General features: G+C 40.2%; 2 protein-coding genes across 3 annotated transcripts in view; one reads left to right on the top strand and one right to left on the bottom strand.

Moving 5' to 3' along the window:
- The window catches only part of AFG2A (AAA ATPase AFG2A), a 342,792-nt gene extending 342,072 nt beyond the window's left edge, over window positions 1–720 (bottom strand). Inside the window, exon 1 of the mRNA XM_007470730.1 lies at window positions 576–720. Coding sequence (XP_007470792.1) covers window positions 576–720 — 145 coding nt within the window. The remainder of the gene's footprint in view (window positions 1–575) is intronic.
- Window positions 721–1,255: 535 nt separating this feature from the next.
- Window positions 1,256–23,100, top strand: part of NUDT6 (nudix hydrolase 6) — a 42,724-nt gene continuing 20,879 nt past the window's right edge. The window contains exons 1-3 of one of the 2 annotated variants that reach the window (XM_007470729.1): window positions 1,256–1,898; window positions 5,904–6,107; window positions 10,663–10,718. In XM_007470729.1, coding sequence (XP_007470791.1) covers window positions 1,817–1,898; window positions 5,904–6,107; window positions 10,663–10,718 — 342 coding nt within the window. In that variant the 5' untranslated portion in view covers window positions 1,256–1,816. The remainder of the gene's footprint in view (window positions 1,899–5,903; window positions 6,108–10,662; window positions 10,719–23,100) is intronic. The other variant, XM_007470728.1, reaches the window with a different exon arrangement.

Genomic DNA, 23,100 nt, shown 5'->3' with positions numbered 1-23,100 from the left:
GGGGGGGGGGGGAATCGCGTTAACTTTTCTCTGTAAAATGAGAATAATACAGTACCCATCTCCCAAAGCTCTGCCCACACACGTGAAATACCCAAGCTCCTGCTAGCACCCGTAAGCACTTAACAGCTGTTTAATTAAATACCAGAACCCGTGTAGTAGGAAAAAAGACACCTTTCAGTTTTAAAGGCACATCAACGTCTCTTAGGAAGGACGTACCGACAGCGGTACTGAACTGGGCTTTCAGTTTTTTAGTATAGGTATACTATTCTCGCTAGAGACGAGCGACTTCTCAGTTAAATACGCCGTTAATCTTAAATAAGGCAAAGCCGTTTCAAGTGCAATTTAGAAATTCAAAGCAATTTACAAAAGAGCTTGACTTAGCCACTAAGTCATTTCTGCCCAACTTCTCTAGTGCAGGCGCGGCTTCGAGTGTCTTACATACTTCTGTGCCTCTCGCACACCTCTGCCTCACCCAACTTTTTAAAAACCTTTAAACCTCAAGGCAGAATCGCTAGGTTTTCGTCCTCTCGGGCGGCGCCCCCTCGGCCTCGGGTCTCCCTCTCAGAACTCTTTACCCTTTTCTAAGAAGTTGATCACCACCAGAGTCCCGGCCGCCACGGCAGAAGCTGTGGCCCCCGCAGAAAAGGAAGCAGCGGAGGCCGAGGGCGAACCATTCCCGGCGCTTTGGTTCAACCGTTTTCTGTTCTTCTTGGACGACATGATCGGAAGGCAGCCCAAGAGAAGCAGCGGCAAAGCCGGCTCAACGTGCGCGCTTCGCTGAGAGAAAAACTTCCGGGGCAGAAACCAGCGAGGCTCCGTCCCGCGCCGTAATCCCCTGAGTGGAGCGCAGCAAGAGTGGGAGAACATAACGTCTTCAGAATCCGCTGTCGTTGAAGAAGTGGAAGACGTTCTGACTTTCGCCAAAGAAGATGGATTAGGTGGACGGAACCCTCATTTAGATTATAAATTCCTGAAAAACAGGACTTTTTCGTATCTCCGCCTCCTCTATCCCTGAAAAAAATGTCTGTTGAATTAAACTGAGGTGGGGGTGGAGGGAACAGGGGAGGGAGGGGGAGTGGTGGGAAAGTTTCTGTCGCTTTCCTTGAGCTGGGCAAATTCTTGAGAGGAGCCGATCGACTGGACTTCGCAGTCTACCTAGCGCTGCAGACCCCTGCTCAACTCTGAGAATGGGTGAGTGACACTCTTCTAAAACTTACGGTAGCGCCGTCACTCCCTGGCCGCGTGATTTGGGAGCGTCCGCCTGGGCCACGAGGGCCGGTGAGGAGATGCTGCAGCTACTGAGAGGGGGCTGCTGGCTTGCGGTGCTGGCGCGGACCCGCTGCACAGTGCTCTTTGCAGGACCCCGCGGGGCCTCGGGCGGCCCGGGTTGCGCTCGGGACGCCACCTCCGGAGCCGGCGAGCTGCGGGGCGAGCTTGACAGATTCGGGGGCGTCTCCGTGCGCCTGGCGCGGCTGGACGCAATACACCGCTTGGACCCGGTCGCCTTCCAGAGGTCCTTGCAGGGCAAGTGCGCCTGGTCCGAGGCTCCCCTGCCTTTCTAAGGAAGTAACCGCGGCCCCCAACCCCGAGTCGCGCCTGAGGGAAGGAGAGAGGGCGTGCGTGACCCGCAGCCGTTTTCTGCCTTTCGTTCTTGTGCCCTTGGCTGGGAGGTCTCTGAGGCGGTTGGGTGAAATGGTGACGAGCTCAGACTTTGGGATCGGCAGCCCTTGTTTCTGGTCATCTTTCTAGTGTGTGACCTTGGGCAAGTTCTGTAAACCACCGTTTTCTCATCTGTAAAACCAGGTAATAGGAGCTCATGGGATGGCTGAGAGATAAACTGCATAATGCATATGAAGTGCCTCGCACGGTATCTGCCACGTATTTAACGCTCTGTAAATGCTTGTTGATATTATTACGCTCTCGTTTACTATCACTTACCGACCCTTCGTTTCGCCGGACAGTTTGCCCAAGGCAGCACCGTAGCATTTTCCAGTACAGGTGGTGGACAGTGAGTGGGCCAGAGAGGTTCTGAGTGGTCGTATTTGTGCACAAGTTGGGTCAGGAGCTGTGGCGCCGAGAGCTAGAGTTTGCTTTTCCTTAGTAACAAGCCTTTTGTGATTCACCGGGGAGATTGGTGAGTGGTTTCAGTCTCCAGTGGGAAAACTCGCCACTCTCTTTGAACCTTGAGTTCAGTGATAAGAAAGATAGCTTGGATGGAGGAGCCTTCACTTTGAGAGCCCGTGATTTGGCAGAGCAGCCTGTTTTTCACACTGCCCCTGAGGGCCCTTATAATCAACTTGAAAGCATAGCATGGAAACTCATCCTCTCACACTTAGAGGAAACTGAAAGTAATCTTTATCCTATGGAGCAATATGGCAAGTGAGCATCTATGGAAATATAACTGAGCTAGTCGTTTTCATCTTCAACCATCCTCAGTTCTAAACTGTTTACCTGTTCACCTTGTTTTCTCTCCTCCTTGGGGACAGCTGCTAACTACAACAGTGTTAACAGTACGAGAATCAAACGTTCATCCTCTAATATGTGCACGTTTGTGTGGGTAGACACAGGTATTTATTGTACACACTTGTTACTTGTCAGTGATTAAAGCACTACCTCAGTCAGGAAGGCAAAGCAGGAAGTGGGTTGGATTTGGAGTCACACATCCAGGTTTCAAGTCCCAGGATTTACCACATGCTTAACCAGGTATTAGGAAAATCACCACTGAAAATATTTGCCTCTTAGGTTGCTTATGTGAATAATGCCCACTCTAACTACTTTACTGGATAGATGTGGTAATCAAAGATAAATTACATGAAACTAATTTATAAACTCTGAAGTACCATATTCTTTTGTATCTTTTTAATAAATTCTTTTGTACTTACTAAGTGCTAGACACTGTTTTAAGAACTTCAAAAGTATTGATTCATTTAATCCTCATACCTGTGTGGTAGGTACTATTATTATCCCCATTTCAAAGATGATGGTACTAAGAGATAGATTAACTTCCCCTGGCTCTAGAATTTGTTCTTGGCTGCACTATAAGAGCTATTGCTGGGTTTTTTGTTATTGAGTCAAACAAAAATGAATGGTATTGCCTATAAAAAGAATCTTAAAATTATCTGAGAAGAAAGCCTGGTGAGAAGTCTAAATGTGTTCTTTCTTTTCAAGTAAATAGAACTGATTGCCTATAATGTATTAGCAATAGTTTTGTACCTTTGCACGTGAGGTCTATTCTTTTACTGTTCTCATTATTGATAACTAAAGTTAGATGGATGAAGAGGTAATATGTTGCTAAGCTTCACATATATCTGCATCAGTGGGGAAATAACACTGGTTCTGGTTCTTGCTGTGCCACTCACTAGCTGTGTGACTTTAGACAAGCCAGTCCTTGAATAGGAATTGAGCCCCAGTGCATAATCTCATGTTATCCTGGATGATTGCAAATGCACAAAATATTAATTAGGATTAGAAAAACAGACAGTAACAGGTGTCACTAGGCAATGTGTAGTAAGTTCTAGTAAATCTACTAGAAAGTAGTCCTTAGGTTCACATTTGGAAAGCACGTGAGGAAAGCTTATTGTCAAAGAGGTGGTATGTGAGCTCACTTTGAGGGCTGGATCTGAGCAGAGGGATGAGGGAAAGAGGAGGAGAAAGCATTAAGGTTTATTAGTGAAACAGAGAAGAAAGAAAGCATTTTAAAAAAGATTATTAGGCTTTGAGCATTGGAGCCAGAAAAATGCCTGTAAGCAAAACTAAGGTGGCTGGTGTAGGAATCAGTTTTGAATATAGGTGTGAAGTTTGAGGCAGCAGCCTTCAGAAGATGCGAGCAGCTGAAGAGCAGAAAAATTCAGTGTTCAGTGAGGCCAGGACGAGGCAGCCACCCTTACACAGTTGTTAGCCGAAGCAGTAGCAGTGGGCAGATTCTCCACACTTTGAGGGCTGGATCCGAGCAGAGGGATGTGGGAAAGAGGAGGAGAAAGCATTAAGGTTTATTAGTGAAACAGAGAAGAAAGAAAGCATTTTAAAAAAGATTATTAGGCTTTGAGCATTGGAGCCAGAAAAATGCCTGTAAGCAAAACTAAGGTGGCTGGTGTAGGAATCAGTTTTGAATATAGGTGTGAAGTTTGAGGCAGCAGCCTTCAGAAGATGCGAGCAGCTGAAGAGCAGAAAAATTCAGTGTTCAGTGAGGCCAGGACGAGGCAGCCACCCTTACACAGTTGTTAGCCGAAGCAGTAGCAGTGGGCAGATTCTCCAAGCCAGAGTGTAAAGAGATAAAATAGGAAATAAGTGACTATACTTGTAGAACTTCAGCTTTTTCGTTTGATTGGAATGATTGGGAAGTAGGACACGGGAACTTTCTGGGGTGATAGAAATGTTCTGTAATCTTGACTCGAGTGTGGGTGGCACAGATGTATGCATAGGTCAAAACTCACCAAATGTTCACTTAAGGTTTGTGCATTTCACTTTATGTAATCCTGTCAGTTTTTAAAAAGATTTAATCAGAGAAGGATTGATGTGAGAAGGATCTGAAGGGGCGCCACAGCCCCAAATCAAAAGGTCCGTTAAATTAAGGCTCCCACATTGTCTGTCACTGTTAGGCACACTGACTTCAAAAAGGTAGAGAAAGATGGTCCTTAACCAGGAGATGCTTACTGCAGAGGCCATAGAAGAGGGGGGAAAGGAATCTAGCCATTAAATAAATAATCAAGTCTTTCCCCCTCTCTCCACACACACTTTACAGGATTGTTGTAAAGATCGCGATGGTGGATGGAGAAAGTGATCTGAAAAGTTTTTCTAAATCTGTGGAAGTATTCATTTCTTCACCTATAAATTAGGGATGATAATACCTGCCTTTCATGTTGTGAGAACTTAAACAGTGTATCTAAAATGTCTGGAATTTAGTAAGGGCCATATAAATGTTAGCATCTTTTTTCCCTGGCTCAATCTCAAGTAATAAAGTAAGAGAATTTAAAGTCAAAGACCGAAAATCTATTTTAATGTTTGTCATGGTATAATTTGTAATAAAGGAAAGTTGAAACAATCTAAATGTCCAAAAGTAGGAGGTCAGTTAAGTAGTTTATGGTATACCTATATGAAGAAAATTACACAGTCATTAAAAATGTGTGTTCATTAAAGAATTATAATGGCATAGCAAAACGTTTATAATATGAAGTAAAAAAAAATGTTGTAAATTATATATGGTATGTCAATTCCAAAATTATATTCATGCAAAAAATGTCGATTTTAAATTTATCTGTGTGCTAATATGAAGTTTTGATTTCTTCATTGTACTTTATTTTGAAAATTTTCTAGAACTACCATACATTATTTAACAACAAAGTTATATTTTTCACCTTGAAATGTATAAACCAAATATATATATATGTGTGTGTGTATATATATATATATACACACACACATATATATGAGAGACATGACTTTTAAAGGAAGAGTAAATAAAAGCCCATAATAGTCATTTATAAAGATGAAAACCAAGATTGTTAAAAGGAACAACAATGAAACGGTGTTTTATTTAAATCAGTTTATTTGTTCATTTTAATACAATTATTGAGCACCAATTATGTGCCAGGTATTGTGTCAGGTGATATATAAAGATCATCACTATATTGACTTTATTTTCAAGGAATTCAGTCTGGTCGAAAAATCATATATAATTATAATAAAATGTGGTAGTTTACGTGCTGCTGATGTATGTGAACAGTACGTTTTGCGATTCCCCCGTGCCGCCCGCCCGCCCCCCCGCCCCCAAAGAGAGCTAACTAGTAAGGGAATTGGAGCTTAAACTTGGCTTCCTGGAGGAGGTGACACCCAGAGATGAGTTTTACTTTATTCCACTCCTCTCACTGGAAAATATTTATAGATGTTTATCTTCTGCATTTTAGCTGCAATACAGAAATGGAGATCAGAAGGTAGAGTAGCAGTATGGCTGCACATTCCCATCCTCCAAAGTCGATTTATTGCCCCTGCCGCTTCCCTGGGCTTCTGCTTTCACCACGCAGAATCGGACTCATCCACGCTGACTCTGTGGCTGGGAGAGGGGCCCAGCAGATTACCAGGATATGCTACACATCAAGTGGGAGTTGCAGGTCTGTTTCAAACTAATGTTAATCACAACTAACTTTAAAGGTTCACGCAGTTTCTTCTTACAGATGAGCCAGTAGTTGGTTCATGTGGAATGAATAAGTTGATTAAATGATTGTCCTTGGAACTGCAGCTGGTATTGATACTTTAAATAGATGAAGTTTGCCTTATGAATCAGCAGAGGGCAGCACAGAGAACAAGCAAGTTTAGTTTTTCAAAGGATATGTTTGAACATGTTTTTCATGGATATGTGAACTTCACTACTGAAATAGTAACAATGAATTGGGATCAGGGAATAGATTCATTTCATTATGGTAAAACATATTAGTACTAATTATGTGATTAGTAAAATAAAAGATAACTTTTAAGTTGAATTTAACGCAAAGCAAACCAGTTTTTCAGTGATTTGAACATTACTTCTTAGAGACATTTACATTAAGTCATTGTGCCAAACTGTTGTTTTAAAATAGCATAATTTAAATACAGAATTTTCAAGTCACTGGTTAGCTTCAGAGACAGTCTTGAGAGAAGACTTGCTTTAGGTGAAGACAGGAGTTCTCACATTGTAGAGAGTGCATCAGAATCACCAGGAGGGCTTGTTAAAACAGATTGCTTGGCCCCAGCCCCAAGATTTTCTAATTCAGTTGGTCTGGGGTGGGGCCTGAGAATTGCTTTTTCTAATAAGTGCTCTGCTGCTACAGCTGCTAGTGTTGATGCTGGTCCTAGGACTACCCTTTGAGAACCAGGGTTAAGAAAACTAGATTTCCAAAAAAACAAAAATAGGAAAGAATCCTTATGATTCACTATGAAATAAAGCAGTAATATGTATTATTAGTAATTTATTAATAATAGTATTATTTGCCTTTATATAACTTACAAGAGTTTTTAAAGGTAGTTTGCATCTTTGAAGTCTTTTAAAGGAGTTGTTCAAGGATTTCTAATGTTTTCTCTGTCCACGGTCTCACTCCCCTCTAGCAAGTAGAGGCAATTCAGCAACTTCCCATTCAGCTCTACTTCAAAAGACCACTTGAAAATTTGATGGCAGCCTCACACTTCGTGGGAAAGACATAGAGATAATTATCAATTCATTGGTACAGACTTTCAAAGCAGAGTTTCCAGTTAGTAGTACAGAATTGGTAATATATGCGTAAAGAGTATCCTATGAAGAACTTGTTTATAACCAAGTACAGTATGGTATATTAGAGTTAAGATACGCCACAGGAGTTCAGGGAATGAGAGGTCGGAAACTTGAGAGTCTTGAAGGCCAGCTAGGATTTGAAGTGGCTGTTGGGATCAGGAGGTGGTGTAAGGAATTCTTCTGGGAAGGTACAGAGTTTTTAGGTGAAGAGAGAATAGCTGATACTTGTTTATAAGCTGCAGAAGGCGTAGCTGGTGAAGGGAGTCACAGCCCGCCACCCCAAGTGCCCCTTTGGCACGTTGATCATTCTGAGCTTTCTGCCTAAAGCAGGGTATAAATTTCATCTCCCACGAAGAGGAGAACATTCTTGTCACTGGAGCCAGGGAGTTGGCACAGAGATGAATCTGTGCAAACCTCGTGAAAACAGCCATTATATTCTGTTAGTTCCCCATATAGTTCCTAGTCACTTTTTCAGTTTACCTTCCTTAGCCCACACCCCTTTTCCTTTTGTCATTTCTGCACAATTTATCCCTCTTTCTTAAAATGGAACATAAGCCCCTGGGTCTAACACTTTGGGGGGAACTTCACTTCTTTCTATGAAGTTCTCCACCCCTACTCAGGCCACGTAAAGTTATTAACATCAAATAAAATTTATATACTTCTTATCTATTTATCTGTACTTTGTCAGTTCAACTCACAGGTCCCAGACGCAGAACCTAAGTGGGTAGAAGAAAAAAATCTTTCCTCCCCTACACTGGAATGGAGGGAGCTATGGCTCTCTTTCTGTTCTTCATGCAGCAAGCTTTTATCTGCCTCAGAGCCTTTAAACCTACTGGCTCCTCTTCCTGCAGTGCTCTGCCCCAGGGCTTTGTTTATGGAGCTCTTTAGAGCTGAAATATCTCCTCAGAAAAGCTCCTGACCTTACTGCATAAAATAGAGTCCTCCCACCTGCCAGTCCCATCATCCTTTGTCCCTTTATCCTCTGTTTTTCTTTATAGTACTTATCACAGTTTGAAATTATGTCATATACTTAATCGACCCCACAATAATATAAACTCCACGAAGGCAGGTATTTTATCTGTCTTGCTTACCATTTTATCCTCAGGCTAAACACAGTGTCTGGTGTAAAGTAGGTGCTCAATAAATGTTTCTTAAATGAATGGTTGGGTAGATCTTCAGTTGGCAATGTCAGCCCTCTGAAAAGGCAGTTGTAGTGTGGTGAAGGGGCAGTGTCGCACAATGAGAATACCTGCTTGGGACCCAGACGGGACGTCAGTTTTAGGGCTGTGTGAACTTGGGCACTCAAAATTATGCCACTCACAGGATTATTATGAGGAATGGCTAAGATAATGCACCTAAGGCACTTAGTACAGTACCTGACTAATTATAATATAATAATAACCTCTATTTAATCCCTGATCTCTTTGGGTTTATTTAACTTTTATGTTGTGACCAACAGGGGTCGCTCATATTGTGTTTAGCAGTGCTGATTTTGGCTCATGTTTATACTGAATTAGGAAAAAGTTCAATTTGAGCAATCACAAATTATTAAAATTTAAGAATAGGTTTTCCTGGCATTCTATCCCTTGTAAAGTCCAGTTAAATTACAGTTTATATTTTCTAATAGAATCCAACATTAAATATATCTCACTTTGTGGTTTTCCTTCTTGGGTTTGAAATACTAAAATGTGGTGTTTTAATTTCAGAGAACATTGTTCTTCCTTGTGTTGCACGTATCTATTCCCTACTATATTTTACCTTTACATAGTATTTATCACCATCTCATGTTCTATTTGATTAATTTTTTATTTATTTGTCACCTCCTCAAACACACACTAAAACACAAACCCCGTAACGATGGGGAATTTTGTTTTGTTCACCACTGTATCACCACAGTGGTGATAGGCACTAGAAAAGTGTATCACCACAGGCACTAGAAAAGTACCTGACTCATAATAGGATCTCAGTTAATATGCTATACATAGAACCTGTATGTATTATATATAGGAGCTCAGTTAATATTAAAAGAATTGGTGAGTAAGTGGAAAATATGTTTTTTTTGTTGTTTTGTTTTTGTTTTTGTTTTTTTTCTGTACGCGGGCCTCTCACTGCCGTGGCTTCTCCCGCAGCGGAGCACAGGCTCCGGACGTGCAGGCCCAGTGGCCATGGCTCACAGGCCCAGCCGCTCCGCAGTATGCGGGATCCTCCCGGCCCGGGGCACGAACCCGCGTCCCCTGCATCAGCAGGCGGACCCCCAACCACTGCCCCACCAGGGAAGCCTGGAAAATATGTTTTTAACAGTATCTTCCCACATTATGTAAATACAAATAATTTTTAAATTATAGCATTTAAAGGAACCTAATACAAATTATTAGTGTCATTTGTATTTTTGACCTAGGATTACCCAAAGAGAGGAAAAAAAAAAATTATTTTTGAGTCCCTAACATCTAGTAAAATGCCTAGTACACTGGGCAATGTATATGATGAATGAGTAAATGAAAGCAATGGACTAGAACTTAAATATAAATGTTCCAAAGCAATATATTGGTAAGTTATAACATTGTGTACATAACATGGTAAAGAAGTGTAAGTGCTTTAAGGAGGAGGTCTTGAACTGAATATTGAGATATTTGAGATTTGGATCATCAGGGAGCACGACCCATGTTTATACATAGTGATTCAAGGAATAAAAATGAGAATGGAAAAGTCAATTCATTGACTCAATAAATCTTTTTAGGCATTTAAAATTGGACACTAATAGATGATCTTATTTGCAAAACAGAAATAGAGATGCAGACATAGAGAACAAACATATAGACACCAAAGGAGGAAGCGGGGAGGGGGGGTGGGATGAATTGGGAGATTGGGACTGACACATATACACTATTGATACTAGCATAAAAATAGGTAACTAATGAGAACCTACTGTATAGCACAGGGAACTCTACTCAGTGCTCTGTGGTAACCTAAATGGGAAGGAAATCCAAAAAAAGGGGATATATGTATACGTATAGCTGATTCATTTTGCTGTACAGTAGAAACTAACACAACATTGTAAAGCAACTATACTCCAATAAAACTTAATTTAAAAAAAATAAAATTGGACACTAAACACTAAAAAAGGATAGAAAGATTATTTATACTGTCAGGAATAGATGATCTAGAGAAGGAGATGCAAATGATTATCCTACGAGTTAGCATATGCTAGAATCATCATTGGTACTCTTAAGTTGTTAAAAGAACGTAGATAACTGAGCAACTGATTTCTTGGTGGAGAAATTTACAACTCTTCATGAATGAGGTGGTTATTTGAAGTAGGCCTTCAGGGATGGGTAGGATTTTGATGACCACAGGTAATAGTGTGGGAGTAGTCTGAGGTGAATGAAATTCATATTTCTCAATTATCTTCCCCCCCCCAACAGGAGCTGTATTTGATGAAAATACTAGAAAAATATTGGTTGTACAAGATCGAAATAAAGTAAGTTGTTTCTGCTTTATAAATTGCTTTCTAAATGTTCTATCTAGAGAAAAATAAAGTGTAGAATTTTGATATGCTCAAAGAATTATAGAAAGATTTTTTTTAATTTACTCTGATCAATATTTTTTTATTGACATATGCTTGATTTACAATGTTGTGGTAATTTCTGCTGTACAGCAAAGTGATTCAGTCATATATATATATTCTCTTTTAAATATTCTTTTCCATTACAGTTTATCATAGGATATTGAGTATAGTTTTCTATGCTATACATTAGGACCTTGTTGTTTATCCCCTGTACATATAAAAGCTTACATCTGTTAACCCCAACCTCCCACTCCATCTCTCCCCCAACCCTTTCCCCCTTGGCAACCACCAATCTGTTTTCTATGTTCATGAGTCTGTTTCTGTTTCATAGGCAGGTTCATTTGTGTCATATTTTAGATTCCACACGTAAGTGATATCATATGGTATTTCTCTTTCTGACTTACTTAGTATGATAATCCGTAATTGCATCCATGTTGCTGCAAATGGCACTATTTTGTTCTTTTTTATGGCTGAGTAGCATTCTATTGTATATATGTACCACATCTTCTTTATCCATTCATCTGTCAATGGACATTTAGGTTGTTTCCTAGTCTTGGCTGTTGTGAATAGTGGTGCTGTGGTAGGAGGGAGTGTTCTAATTTCATTGATTTACATGTAGCTGTCCTACTTTGCCAACATCATTTGCTGAAGAGACTGTTTTTTTCCCATTGTATATTCTTGCCTTCTTTTTCAAAGATTAATTGACCGTAGGTATGTGGGTTTATTTCTGGGCTCTCTATTCTGTTCCATATTTCTGTTTTTGTGCCAATACCATGCTGTTTTGATGACTATAGCTTTGTAGTATTGTCTGAAGTCTGGCAGAGTTATACCTCCTGCTTTGTTCTTTTTCCTGAGGATTGCATTGGCAATTCTGGGTCTTTTATGGTTCCATATGAATTTTGGGATTTTTCTCATTCTGTGAAAAATGTCATGGGTAATTTGATGTGGATCACATTAAATCTGTAGATCGCTTTGGTTAGTATGGCCATTTTAACAATATTAATTCTTCCAATCCAAGAGCATGGGATATCTTAGAAGGATATTTTTAAAGTCATTTCTAAGGCATTGTTGATCATTTGGATATGTATTTAATCCAAAAAACACTTATCCAGGCCTTAAAAATGTCAGAGTAACCTTAGTATTCCTAAGTATTATTTTATGACTACAAAAAAATTATAAATGGCTATATTTAATTAGGAAGACAAACTCTGTTTCTAACAAGCTGTTAAGATATTATTCCACTCATTCAATATTCATTAAGCTCCTACTCTGAGCCAGGTGCTAAGAATACAAAGATTAATAAGACAGTATCCCTGATGTCCTGTAGCTTACTATCATTTTGGGAAAGTAGTCATATAACAGATTGTTAACAATTAACTTCACCTTTAAAAAGCCCCTAAAGACTTCTCCTTGGAAGTAACATTTAAATTGGGTCTTGAAGAATGAGTAGGAGATTCGAGGCAAAACAAAAACAAAACAAAACAGAAGGGGCTTCCCTGGTGGCGCAGTGTTTGAGAGTCCGCCTGCCGATGCAGGAGACGCGGGTTCGTGCCCCGTTTCGGGAAGATCCCACATGCCGCGGAGCGGCTGGGCCCGTGAGCCATGGCCACTGAGCCTGCGCGTCCGGAGCCTGTGCTCCGCAAATGGGAGAGGCCACAACAGTGAGAGGCCCGCATAATGCAAGGAAAAAAATAAAAATAAAAAAATAAAAAATAAAAAACAAAACAGAACAAAAACCAGGGTGGGGAAGGGAGGTGGGGTAGAAAAACAGACTGAGAAAATTAGAATTGCATATATAAAGTCACAGAGTTCAGAAAGGGGCTGACATGGTGTCTTAGTCCATTCATGCTGCTATAACAAAAATACCATAGACTGGATAGCTTAAACAACAAAACATTTTTTTCCCTAATTATTATTTTATTTTGGAGTATAGTTCATTAACAATGTTGTGTTAGTTTTAGGTGTACAGCAAAGTGATTCCGTTATACATACACATGTATCTATTCTTTTTCAAATTCTTTTCCCATTTAAGTTATTAAAGAATATTGAGCAGAGTTCCCTGTGCTATACAGTAGGTCCCTGGTGATTATTTTATATATAGTGGTGTGTATGTGTTAATCCAAAACTTCTAATTTATCCCTCCCCACCACGTTTCCCCCACCTGGCAACAACCACAAGTCTGCTTTCAAAGTCTGTGATTCTGTTTCTGATTTGCAGATAAGTTCATTTGTCTCTTTTTTTTTTTAACATTTCACACATAAGTGACATCATATGATATTGTCTTTGTCTAACTTCATTTAGCATGATAATGTCTAGGTCCATCCATGTTGCTGCAAATGGCATTATTTCATTCTTTTTTTATGGCTGAGTAATAGTCATTGTATATATATATATATCACATCTTCTTTATCTGTTCATCTGTCCATGGAAATTTAGGTTGCTTTCATGTCTTGGCTATTGTAAAAAGCGTTGCAATGAACACTGGTTGTATGTATCTTTTCGAATCATGCTTTTCTTTGGATATATGCCCAGGAGCGGATTGCTGGATCATATGGTAATCCTATATTTAGTTTATTAAGGAACCTCCATACTGTTCTCTATAGTGACGGTACCAATTCACATTCGCACCAGCAGTGCAAGAGTGTTCCCTTATTCTCCACACCCTCTCCAGCATTTATTGTTTCTAGATTTTTTGATGATGGCCATTCTGACTGGTGTGAGATGATATCTCATTGTAGTTTTGATTTGCATTTCTCTAATGATTAATGATGTTGAGCATTCTTTCATGTGTTTGTTGGCAATCTGTATATATTCTTTGGAGAAATGTCTATTTAGGTCGTGTGCCCAGTTTTGGATTGGGTTGTGTGTTTTTTTGTTATTGAGCTGCGAGAGCTGCTTGTAAATTTTGGAGATTAATCCTTAGTCAGTTGCTTCATTTGCATATATTTTCTCCCATTCTGAGGGTTGTCTTTTGGTCTTGTTTATGGTTTCCTTTGCTCTGCAAAAGCTTCGAAGTTTGATTAGGTCCCATTTGTTTATTTTTGGTTTTATTTCCATTTCTCTAGGAGGTGGGTCAAAAAGGATCTTGCTGTGATTTATGTCCTAGAGTGTTCTGCCTATGTTTTCCTCTAAGAGTTTGGTAGTGTCTGGCCTTATATTTAGGTTCTTAATCCATTTTGAGTTTATTTTTGTGTATGGTGTTAGGGAGTGTTCTAATTTCATTCTTTTACATGTAGCTGTCCAGTTTTCCCAGCAACACTTATTGAAGAGGCTGTCCTTTCTCCACTGTATATTCCTGCCACCTTTATCAAAGATAAGGTGACCATATGTGCATGGGTTTATCTCTGGGCTTTCTATCCTATTCCATTGATCTATCTTTCTGTTTTTGTGCCAGTACCATACTGTCTTGATTACTGTAGCTTTGTAGTATAGTCTGAAGTCAGGCAGCCTGATTCCTCCAGCTCCATTTTTTGTTCTCAAGATTGCTTTGGCTATTCGGGGTCTTTTGTGTTTCCATACAAATTGTGAAATTTTTTGTTCTAGTTCTGTGAAAAATGCCAGTGGTAGTTTGATAGGGATTGCATTGAATCTATAGATTGCTTTGGGAAGTAGAGTCATTTTCACAATGTTGATTCTTCCAATCCAAGAACATGGTATATCTCTCCATCTGTTTGTATCATCTTTAATTTCTTTCATCAGTGTCTTATAATTTTCTGCATACAGGTCTTTTGTCTCCTTAGGTAGGTTTATTCCTAGATATTTTATTCTTTTTGTTGCAGTGGTAAATGGAAGTGTTTTCTTGATTTCACTTTCAGATTTTTCATCATTAGTGCATAGGAATGCAAGAGATTTCTGTGCATTAATTTTGTATTCTGCTACTTTACCAAATGCATTGATTAGCTATAGTAGTTTTCTGGTAGCATCTTTAGGATTCTCTATGTATAGTATCATGTCATCTGCAAACAGTGACAGCTTTACTTCTTCTTTTCTGATTTGGATTCCTTTTATTTCCTTTTCTTCTCTGATTGCTGTGGCTAAAACTTCCAAAACTATGTTGAATAAGAGTGGTGAGAGTGGACAACCTTGTCTTGTTCCTGATCTTAGTGGAAATGCTTTCAGTTTTTCACCATTGAGGATGATGTTGGCTGTGGGTTTGTCATATATGGCCTTTATTATGTTAAGGAAAGTTCCCTCTATGCCTACTTTCTGCAGGGTTTTTATAATAAATCGGTGTTGAATTTTGTCAAAAGCTTTCTCTGCATCTATTGAGATGATCATATGGTTTTTCTCCTTCAATTTGTTAATATGGTTAATCACATTGATAGATTTGCGTATATTGAAGAATCCTTGCATTCCTGGAATAAACCCCACTTGATCATGGTGTATGATCCTTTTAATGTGCTGTTGGATTCTGTTTGCTAGTATTTTGTTGAGGATTTTTGCATCTATGTTCATCAGTGATATTGGCCTGTAGTTTTCTTTCTTTGTGACATCCTTGTCTGGTTTTGGTATCAAGGTGATGGTGGCCTCGTAGAATGAGTTTGGGAGTGTTCCTCCCTCTGCTATATTTTGGAAGAGTTTGAGAAGGATAGGTGTTAGCTCTTCTCTAAATGTTTGATAGAATTCGCCTGTGAAGCCATCTGGTCCTGGGCTTTTGTTTGTTGGAAGATTTTTAATCACAGTTTCAATTTCAGTGTTTGTGATTGGTCTGTTCATATTTTCTATTTCTTCCTGATTCAGTCTTGGCAGTTTGTGCATTTCTAAGAATTTGTCCATTTCTTCCAGATTGTCCATTTTATTGGCATAGAGTTGCTTGTAGTAATCCCTCATGATTTTTTGTATTTCTGCAGTGTCAGTTGTTACTTCTCCTTTTTCATTTCTGATTCTATTGATTTGAGTCTTCTCCCTTTTTTTCTTGATGAGTCTGGCTAATGGTTTATCTATTTTGTTTATCTTCTCAAAGAACCAGCTTTTAGTTTTATTGATCTTTGCTATTGTTTCCTTCATTTCTTTTTCATTTATTTCTGATCTGATTTTTATGATTTCTTTCCTTCTGCTAACTTTGGGGTTTTTTTGTTCTTCTTTCTCTAATTGCTTTCGGTGCCAGGTTAGGTGGTTTTTTCGAGATGTTTCCTGTTTCTTAAGGTAAGATTGTATTGCTATAAACTTCCCTCTTAGAACTGCTTTTGCTGCATCCCATAGGTTTTGGGTGGTCGTGTTTTCACTGTCATTTGTTTCTAGGTATTTTTTAATTTCCTCTTTGATTTCTTCAGTGATCACTTCGTTATTAAGTAGTGTATTGTTTAGCCTCCATGTGTTTGTTTGTTTTTTTTTTTTTGCGGTACGTGGGCCTCTCGCTGTTGTGGTCTCTCCTGTTGCAGAGCACAGGCTCCAGACGCGCAGGCTCAGCGGCCATGGCTCACGGGCCCAGCCGCTCCACGGTATGTGGGATCTTCCTGGACCGGGGCACGAACCCGTGTCCCCTGCATTGGCAGGTGGACTCTCAACCACTGCGCCACCAGGGAAGCCCATGTTTGTATTTTTTACAGATCTTTTCCTGTAATCGATATCTAGTCTCATAGCATTGTGGTTGGAAAAGATACTTGATACAATTTCAATTTTCTTAAATTTACCAAGGCTTGATTTGTGACCCAAGATATGATCTATCCTGGAGAATGTTCCATGAGCACTTGAGAAAAATGTGTATTCTGTTGTTTTTGGATGGAGTGTCCTATAAATATCAATTAAGTCCATCCTGTTTAATGTATCATTTAAAGCTTGTGTTTCCTTATTTATTTTCATTTTGGATGATCTGTCCATTGGTGAATGTGTGGTGTTAAAGTCCCCTGCTATGAATGTGTTACTTTCGATTTCCCCTTTTATGGCTGTTAGTATTTGCCTTATGTATTGAGGTGCTCCTATGTTGGGTGCATAAATATTTACAATTGTTATATCTTCCTTTTGGATAGATCCCTTGATCATTATGCAGTGTCCTTCTTTGTCTCTTCTAATAGTCTTTATTTTAAAGTCTGTTTTGTCTGATATGAGAATTGCTACTCCAGCTTTCTTTTGGTTTCCATTTGCATGAAATATCTTTTTCCATCCCCTTACTTTCAGTCTGTATGTGTCTCTAGGTCTGAAGTTGATCTCTTATAGACAGCAAATATATGGGTATCGTTTTTGTATCCATTCAGCCAATCTTTGTCTTTTGGTGGGAGCATTTAGTCCGTTTATGTTTAAGGTAATTATTGATATGTATGTTCCTATTCCCATTTTCTTAATTGTTTTCAGTTCGTTATTGTAGGTCTTTTCCTTCTCTTGTGTTTCTTGCCTAGAGAACTTCCTTTAGCAGTTGTTGTAGAGCTGGTTTGGTGGTGCTGAACTGTCTCAGCTTTTGCTTGTCTGTAAAGTTTTTAATTTCACCATCAAATCTGATCGAGATCCTTGCTGGGTAGAGTAATCTTGGTTGCAGGTTTTTCTCCTTCATCACTTTAAATATGTCCTGCCATTCCCTTCTGGCTTGCAGAGCTTCTGCTGAAAGATCAGTTGTTAACCTTATGGGGATTCCCTTGTGTGTTATTTGTTGTTTTTCCCTTGCTGCTTTTAATATGTTTTCTTTGTATTTAATTTTTGACAGTTTAATTAATATGTGTCTTGGCGTATTTCTCCTTCGATTTATCCTGTATGGGACTCTCTGTGCTTCCTGGACTTGATTAACTATTTCTTTTCCCATATCAGGAAAGTTTTCAACTATCATCTCTTCAAATATTTTCTCAGTCCCTTTCTTTTTCTGTTCTTCTTCTGGAACCCCTATAATTCGAATGTTGGTGCGTTTAATGTTGTCCCAGAGGTCTCTGAGACTGTCCTCAGTTCTTTTCATTCTTTTTTCTTTATTCTGCTCTGCAGTAGTTATTTCCACTATTTTATCTTGCAGATCACTTATCCGTTCTTCTGCCTCAGTTATTCTGCTATTGATCCCATCTAGAGTATTTTTCATTTCGTTTATTGTGTTGTTCATCATTGTTTGTTTTGTCTTTCGTTCTCCTAGGTCCTTGTTAAATGTTTCTTGCATTTTGTCTCTTCTATTTCCAAGATTTTGGATCATCTTTACTATCATTATTCTGAATTCTTTTTCAGGTAGACAGCCTATTTCCTCTTCATTTGTTAGGTCTGGTGGGTTTTTATCTTGCTCCATCATCTGATGTGTGTTTTTATGTCTTCTCATTTTGCTTATCTTACTGTGTTTGGGGTCTCCTTTTTTCAGGCTGCAGGTTTGTAGTTCCCATTGTTTTTGGTGTCTGTCCCCAGTGGCTAAGGTTGGGTCAGTGGGTTGTGTAGGCTTCCTGGTAGAGGGGACTAGTGCCTGTGTTTTGGTGGATGAGGCTGGATCTTGTCTTTCTGGTGGGCAGGTCCACGTCTGGTGGTGTGCTTTGGGGTGTCTGTGGCCTTATTATGATTTTAGGCAGCCTCTGTGGTAATGGATGGGGCTGTGTTCCTGTCTTGCTAGTTGTTTGGCATAGGGTGTCCAGGAGTGTAGCTTGCTGGTCGTCGAGTGAAGCTGGGTGCTGGTGTTGAGATAGAGATATCTGGGAGATTTTCGCTGTTTGATATTATGTGGAGCTGGGAGGTCTCTTGTGGACCAGTGTCCTGAAGTTGGCTCTCCCACCTCAGAGGCACAGCACTGACTCCTGGCTGCAGCACCAAGAGCCTTTCATCCACACGGCTCAGAATAAAAGGGAGGGAGGGAGGGAGGAAGGAGGGAAGGACTGAAAAAAAGAAAGAAGATAAAGTAAGATAAATTATAATAAAGTTATTAAAATAAAAAAATAATTACTAAGAGAAAAAATAACGGACGGATAGAACCCTAGGACAAATGGTGGAAGCAAAGCTATACAGACAAAATCTCACAAAGAAGCATACACATAGACACTCACAAAAAGAGGAAAAGGGGAAAAAATCATAAATCTTGCTCTCAAAGTCCACCTCCTCAATTTGGGATTACTCGTTGTCTAAAGGAGGGAAGGAAGGAAAGAAAGAACAAAGATAAAATAAAATAAAGTTATTAAAATAAAAAGTAATTATTAAGAAAAAAAATTTTAAAAAAAACAATAACGGATGGATAGAATCCTCGGACAAATGGTGGGAGCAAAGCTCTACAGACAAAATCTCACACAGAAGCATACACATACACACTCACAAAAAGAGGAAAAGGGGAAAAAATCATAAATCTTGCTCTCAAAGTCCACCTCCTTAATTTGGGATGATTCATTGTCTATTCATGTATTCCACAGATGCAGGGTACTTCAAGTTGATTGTGTAGCTTTAATCCGCTGCTTCTGAGGCTGCTGGGAGAGATTTCCCTTTCTCTTCTTTGTTCTCACAGTTCCCAGGGGCTCAGCTTTGGATTTGGCCCCGCCTCTGCGTGTAGGTCGCCGGAGGGCATCTGTTCTTCACTCAGACAGGACGGGGTTAAAGGAGCCGCTGATTCGGGGGCTCTGGCTCACTCAGGCCGGAGGTAGGGAGGGACACGGAGTGCAGGGCGGGCGGCAGAGGCCGGCGTGACGTTGCACCAGCCTGAGGCGTGCCGTTCGTTCTCCCGGGGGAGTTGTCCCTGGATCATGGGACCCTGGCAGTGGCGGGCTGCACAGGCTCCCCAGAAGGGTGGTGTGGATAGTGACCTGTGCTCGCACACAGTCTTTTGGTGGCGGCCGCAGCAGCCTTAGCGTCTCATGCCTGTCTCTGGGGTCGGCTCTTTTAGCCACGACTCACGCCCGTCTCTGGAGCTCCTTTAAGCAGCGTTCTTAATCCCCTCTCCTCGCGCACCAGGAAACAAATGGAAGAGAAATTCTCTTGCCTCTTCAGCAGGTCCACATTTTTCTCCAGACTCCCTCCCGGCCAGCCGTGGCGCACTAAAGCCCTGCAGGCTGTGTTCACCCCGCCAACCCCAGTCCTCTTCCTGCGCTCCTACTGAAGCCCGAGCCTCAGCTCCCAGCCCCACCTGCCCCGGCGGGGGAGCAGACAGGCTTCTCGGGCTGGTGAGTGCCAGTCGGCACCAATCCTCTGTGCGGGAGTCTCTCCGCTTTGCCCTCCGCGCCCCTGTTGCTGCGCTCTCCTCCGCGGCTCCGAAGCTCCCCGCTCCGCCTCCCGCAGTCTCTGCCCGCGAAGGGGCTCCTAGTGTGTGGAAATCTTTCCTCCTTCACAGCTCCCTCCCACTGGTGCAGGTCCCGTCCCTATCCTTTTGTCTCTGTTTATTCTTTTTTCTTTTGCCCTACCCAGGTACGTGGGGGGTTTCTTGCCTTTTGGGAGGTCTGAGGTCTTCTGCCAGCGTTCAGCAGGTGTTCTGTAGGAGTTGTTCCACGTGTAGATGTATTTCTGGTATATCTGTGGGGAGGAAGGTGATTTCCGCATCTTACTCTTCCGCCATCTTCGATAAAATCTCCAGAAAAGATCTTGCTGAGATTTATGTCATAGAGTGTTCTGCCTATGTTTTCCTCTAAGAGTTTGATGGTGTCCGGCCTTACATTTAGGTCTTTAATCCATTTTTAGTTTATTTTTGTGTATGGTGTTAGGGAGTGTTCTAATTTCATTCTTTTTTTTTTTTTTGCGGTATGCGGGCCTCTCACTGTTGTGGCCTCTCCCGTTGCAGAGCACAGGCTCCGGATGCGCAGGCTCAGCAGCCATGGCTCACAGGCCCCCAGCCACTCCGCGGCATGTGAGATCTTCCCGGACCGGGGCACGAACCCGTGTCCCCTGCATCGGCAGGCGGACTCTCAACCACTGCGCCACCAGGGAAGCCCTCTAATTTCATTCTTTTACATGTAGCTGTCCAGTTTTCCCAGCACCACTTATTGAAGTGACTGTCTTTTCTCCATTGCATATTCTTGCCTCCTTTGTCATAGATTAGGTGACCATAGGTGGGTGGGTTTATCTCTGGGCTTTCTGTCCTGTTCCATTGATGTATATTTCTGGTTTTGTGCCAGTACCATACTGTCTTGATTACTGTAGCTTTGTAGCAGAGTCTGAAGTCAGGGAGCCTGATTCCTCTAGCTCCATTTTTCTTTCTCAAGATTGCTTTGGCTCTTCAGGGTCTTTGGTGTTTCATACAAATTGTAAAATTTTTTATTCTAGTTCTGAGAAAAATGCCATTGGTAATTTGATAGGGATTCCATTGAATCTGTAGATTGCTTTGGGTAGTATAGTCATTTTCACAGTATTGATTTTTCCAATCCAAGAACATGGTATGTCTCTCCATCTGTTTGTGTCATCTTCCATTTCTTTAATCAGCATATTATAGTTTTCAGAGTACAGGTCTTTTGCCGCCTCAGATTTTTCTTGTTCCTGGAAATAAGCTTGTATCACTATAAATTTCTCTCTTAGAACTGCTTTTACTGCATCCCAAAGGTTTTGGATTGTCTTTTTTTCGTTGGTAGGTATGTTATTCTTTTTGATGCAATGGTAAATGGGTTTGTTTCTTTAATTTCTCTTTCTGATCTTTCATTGTTAGTGTATAGGAATGCAAGATATTTTTGTGTGTTAATGTTGTATCCTGCAACTTTACTCAATTCATTGATGAACTCTAGTAGTTTTCTGGTAGCATCTTTAGGATTTCCTATGTATAATCTCATGTCATCTGCAAACAGTTCTACTTCTCCAATTTAGATCCCTTTTATATCTTTCTCTTCTCTGATTGCTGTAACTAGGACTTCCAAAATTATGTTGAATAAAAATGGTGAGAGTGTACATCCTTGTCTTGTTCCTGATCTTAGAGGAAATGCTTTCAGCTTTTCACCATTGAGAATGATGTTAGCTGTAGGTTTGTCATATGTCGCCTTTATTACATTGAGGTAGGTTCCCTTTGTGCCCACTTTCTTGATAGTTTTTATCATAAATCAGTGTTCAGTTTTGTCAAAAGTTTTTTGTGCATCTATTGAGATGATCATAGGGTTTTTTAATTTTTATTCTTCAGTTTCTTAATGTTGTTTATCACACTGATTGACTTGTGGATATTTAAGAATCCTTCCATGCCTGGGATAAATCCCACTTGATCATGGTGTATGATTCTTTTAATGTATTGTTAGATTCAGTTTGCTAGTATTTGATTGAGGATTTTTGTGTCTATGTTCATCAGTGATATTGGCCTGTAAATTTTTGTGTGTGTGTGTGGTATCTTTGTCTGGTTTTGGCCTCATGGAATGAATTTAGGAATGTTCCTTCCTCTGCAGTCTCTTGTAAGAGTTTCAGAAGGAGAGGTGTTAGCTCTTCTCTAAATGTTTGGTAGAATTTGCCTGTGAAGCCACCTGGTCCTGGACGTTTGTTTGGTGGGGGTTTTTAATCACAGCTTCAATTTCAGTGTTTGTGATTGGTCTGTTCATATTTTCTATTTCTTCCTGGTTCAGTCTTGGGAGATTGGACCTTTCTTAGAATTTGTCCATTTTATTGGCATATAGTTGCTTTTAGTAGTCTCATATGATCTCATGTATTTCTATGGTGTCCATTGTAACTTCTTTTTTATTTCTAATTTTATTGATTTGAGTTCTCTCCCTTTTTTTCTTGATGAGTCTGGCAAAAGATTTATCAGACTTGTTTATCTTTTCACAGAACCCTCTTTTAGTTTTGATCTTTGCTGTTGTTTTCTTCATTTCTGTTTCATTTATTTCAGCTCTGATCCTTATGGTTTCTTTCCTTCAACTAACTTGGGTTTTTGTTTGCTCGTCTTTCTCTAGTTGTTTTAAGTATAAGGTTAGGGTGTATATTTGAGGTTTTTCTTGTTTCCTGAGATAAGCTTGTATCACTATAAACTTCCCAACTAGAACTGCTTTTGCTGCATCCCACAGGTTTTGGATCATTGTGTTTTCATTGTAATTTGTCTCTAGGTATTTTTTGATTTCCTCTTAGAATTCTTCAGTGGTCCATTGGCTGTTTAGTCACATATTTTTAGTCTCCACATGTTTGTGTTTTTTACAGTTTTTTTCTTGTATGTGATTTCTAATCTCAAAACGTTGTGGTTGGAAAAGGTGCTTGATATAATTTCAGTTTTCTTAAATTTACCGAGGCTTGATTTGTGGCCCAAGATGTGCTCTATCCAGGAGAATGTTCCATGTGCACTTGAGAAGAACGTGTATTCTGCTGCTTTCAGATGGAAAGTTCTGTAAATATCAATTAAGTCTATGTGGTCTAATGTGTTATTAAAGGTCTGTGTTTCCTTATTGATTTTCTGTCTGGATGATCTGTCCGTTGTTGAAAGTGGGTTGTTAAAGTCCCCCACTATTATTGTGCTACTGTCAGTTTCTCCTTT

Source organism: Lipotes vexillifer, unplaced genomic scaffold, assembly GCF_000442215.2.
Source record: "Lipotes vexillifer unplaced genomic scaffold, Lipotes_vexillifer_v1.1 scaffold1276, whole genome shotgun sequence".
NCBI lineage: Eukaryota > Metazoa > Chordata > Mammalia > Artiodactyla > Lipotidae > Lipotes > Lipotes vexillifer.
Note: the sequence above shows the minus strand (reverse complement) of the source record. Positions and strands in the feature narration are given on the sequence as shown.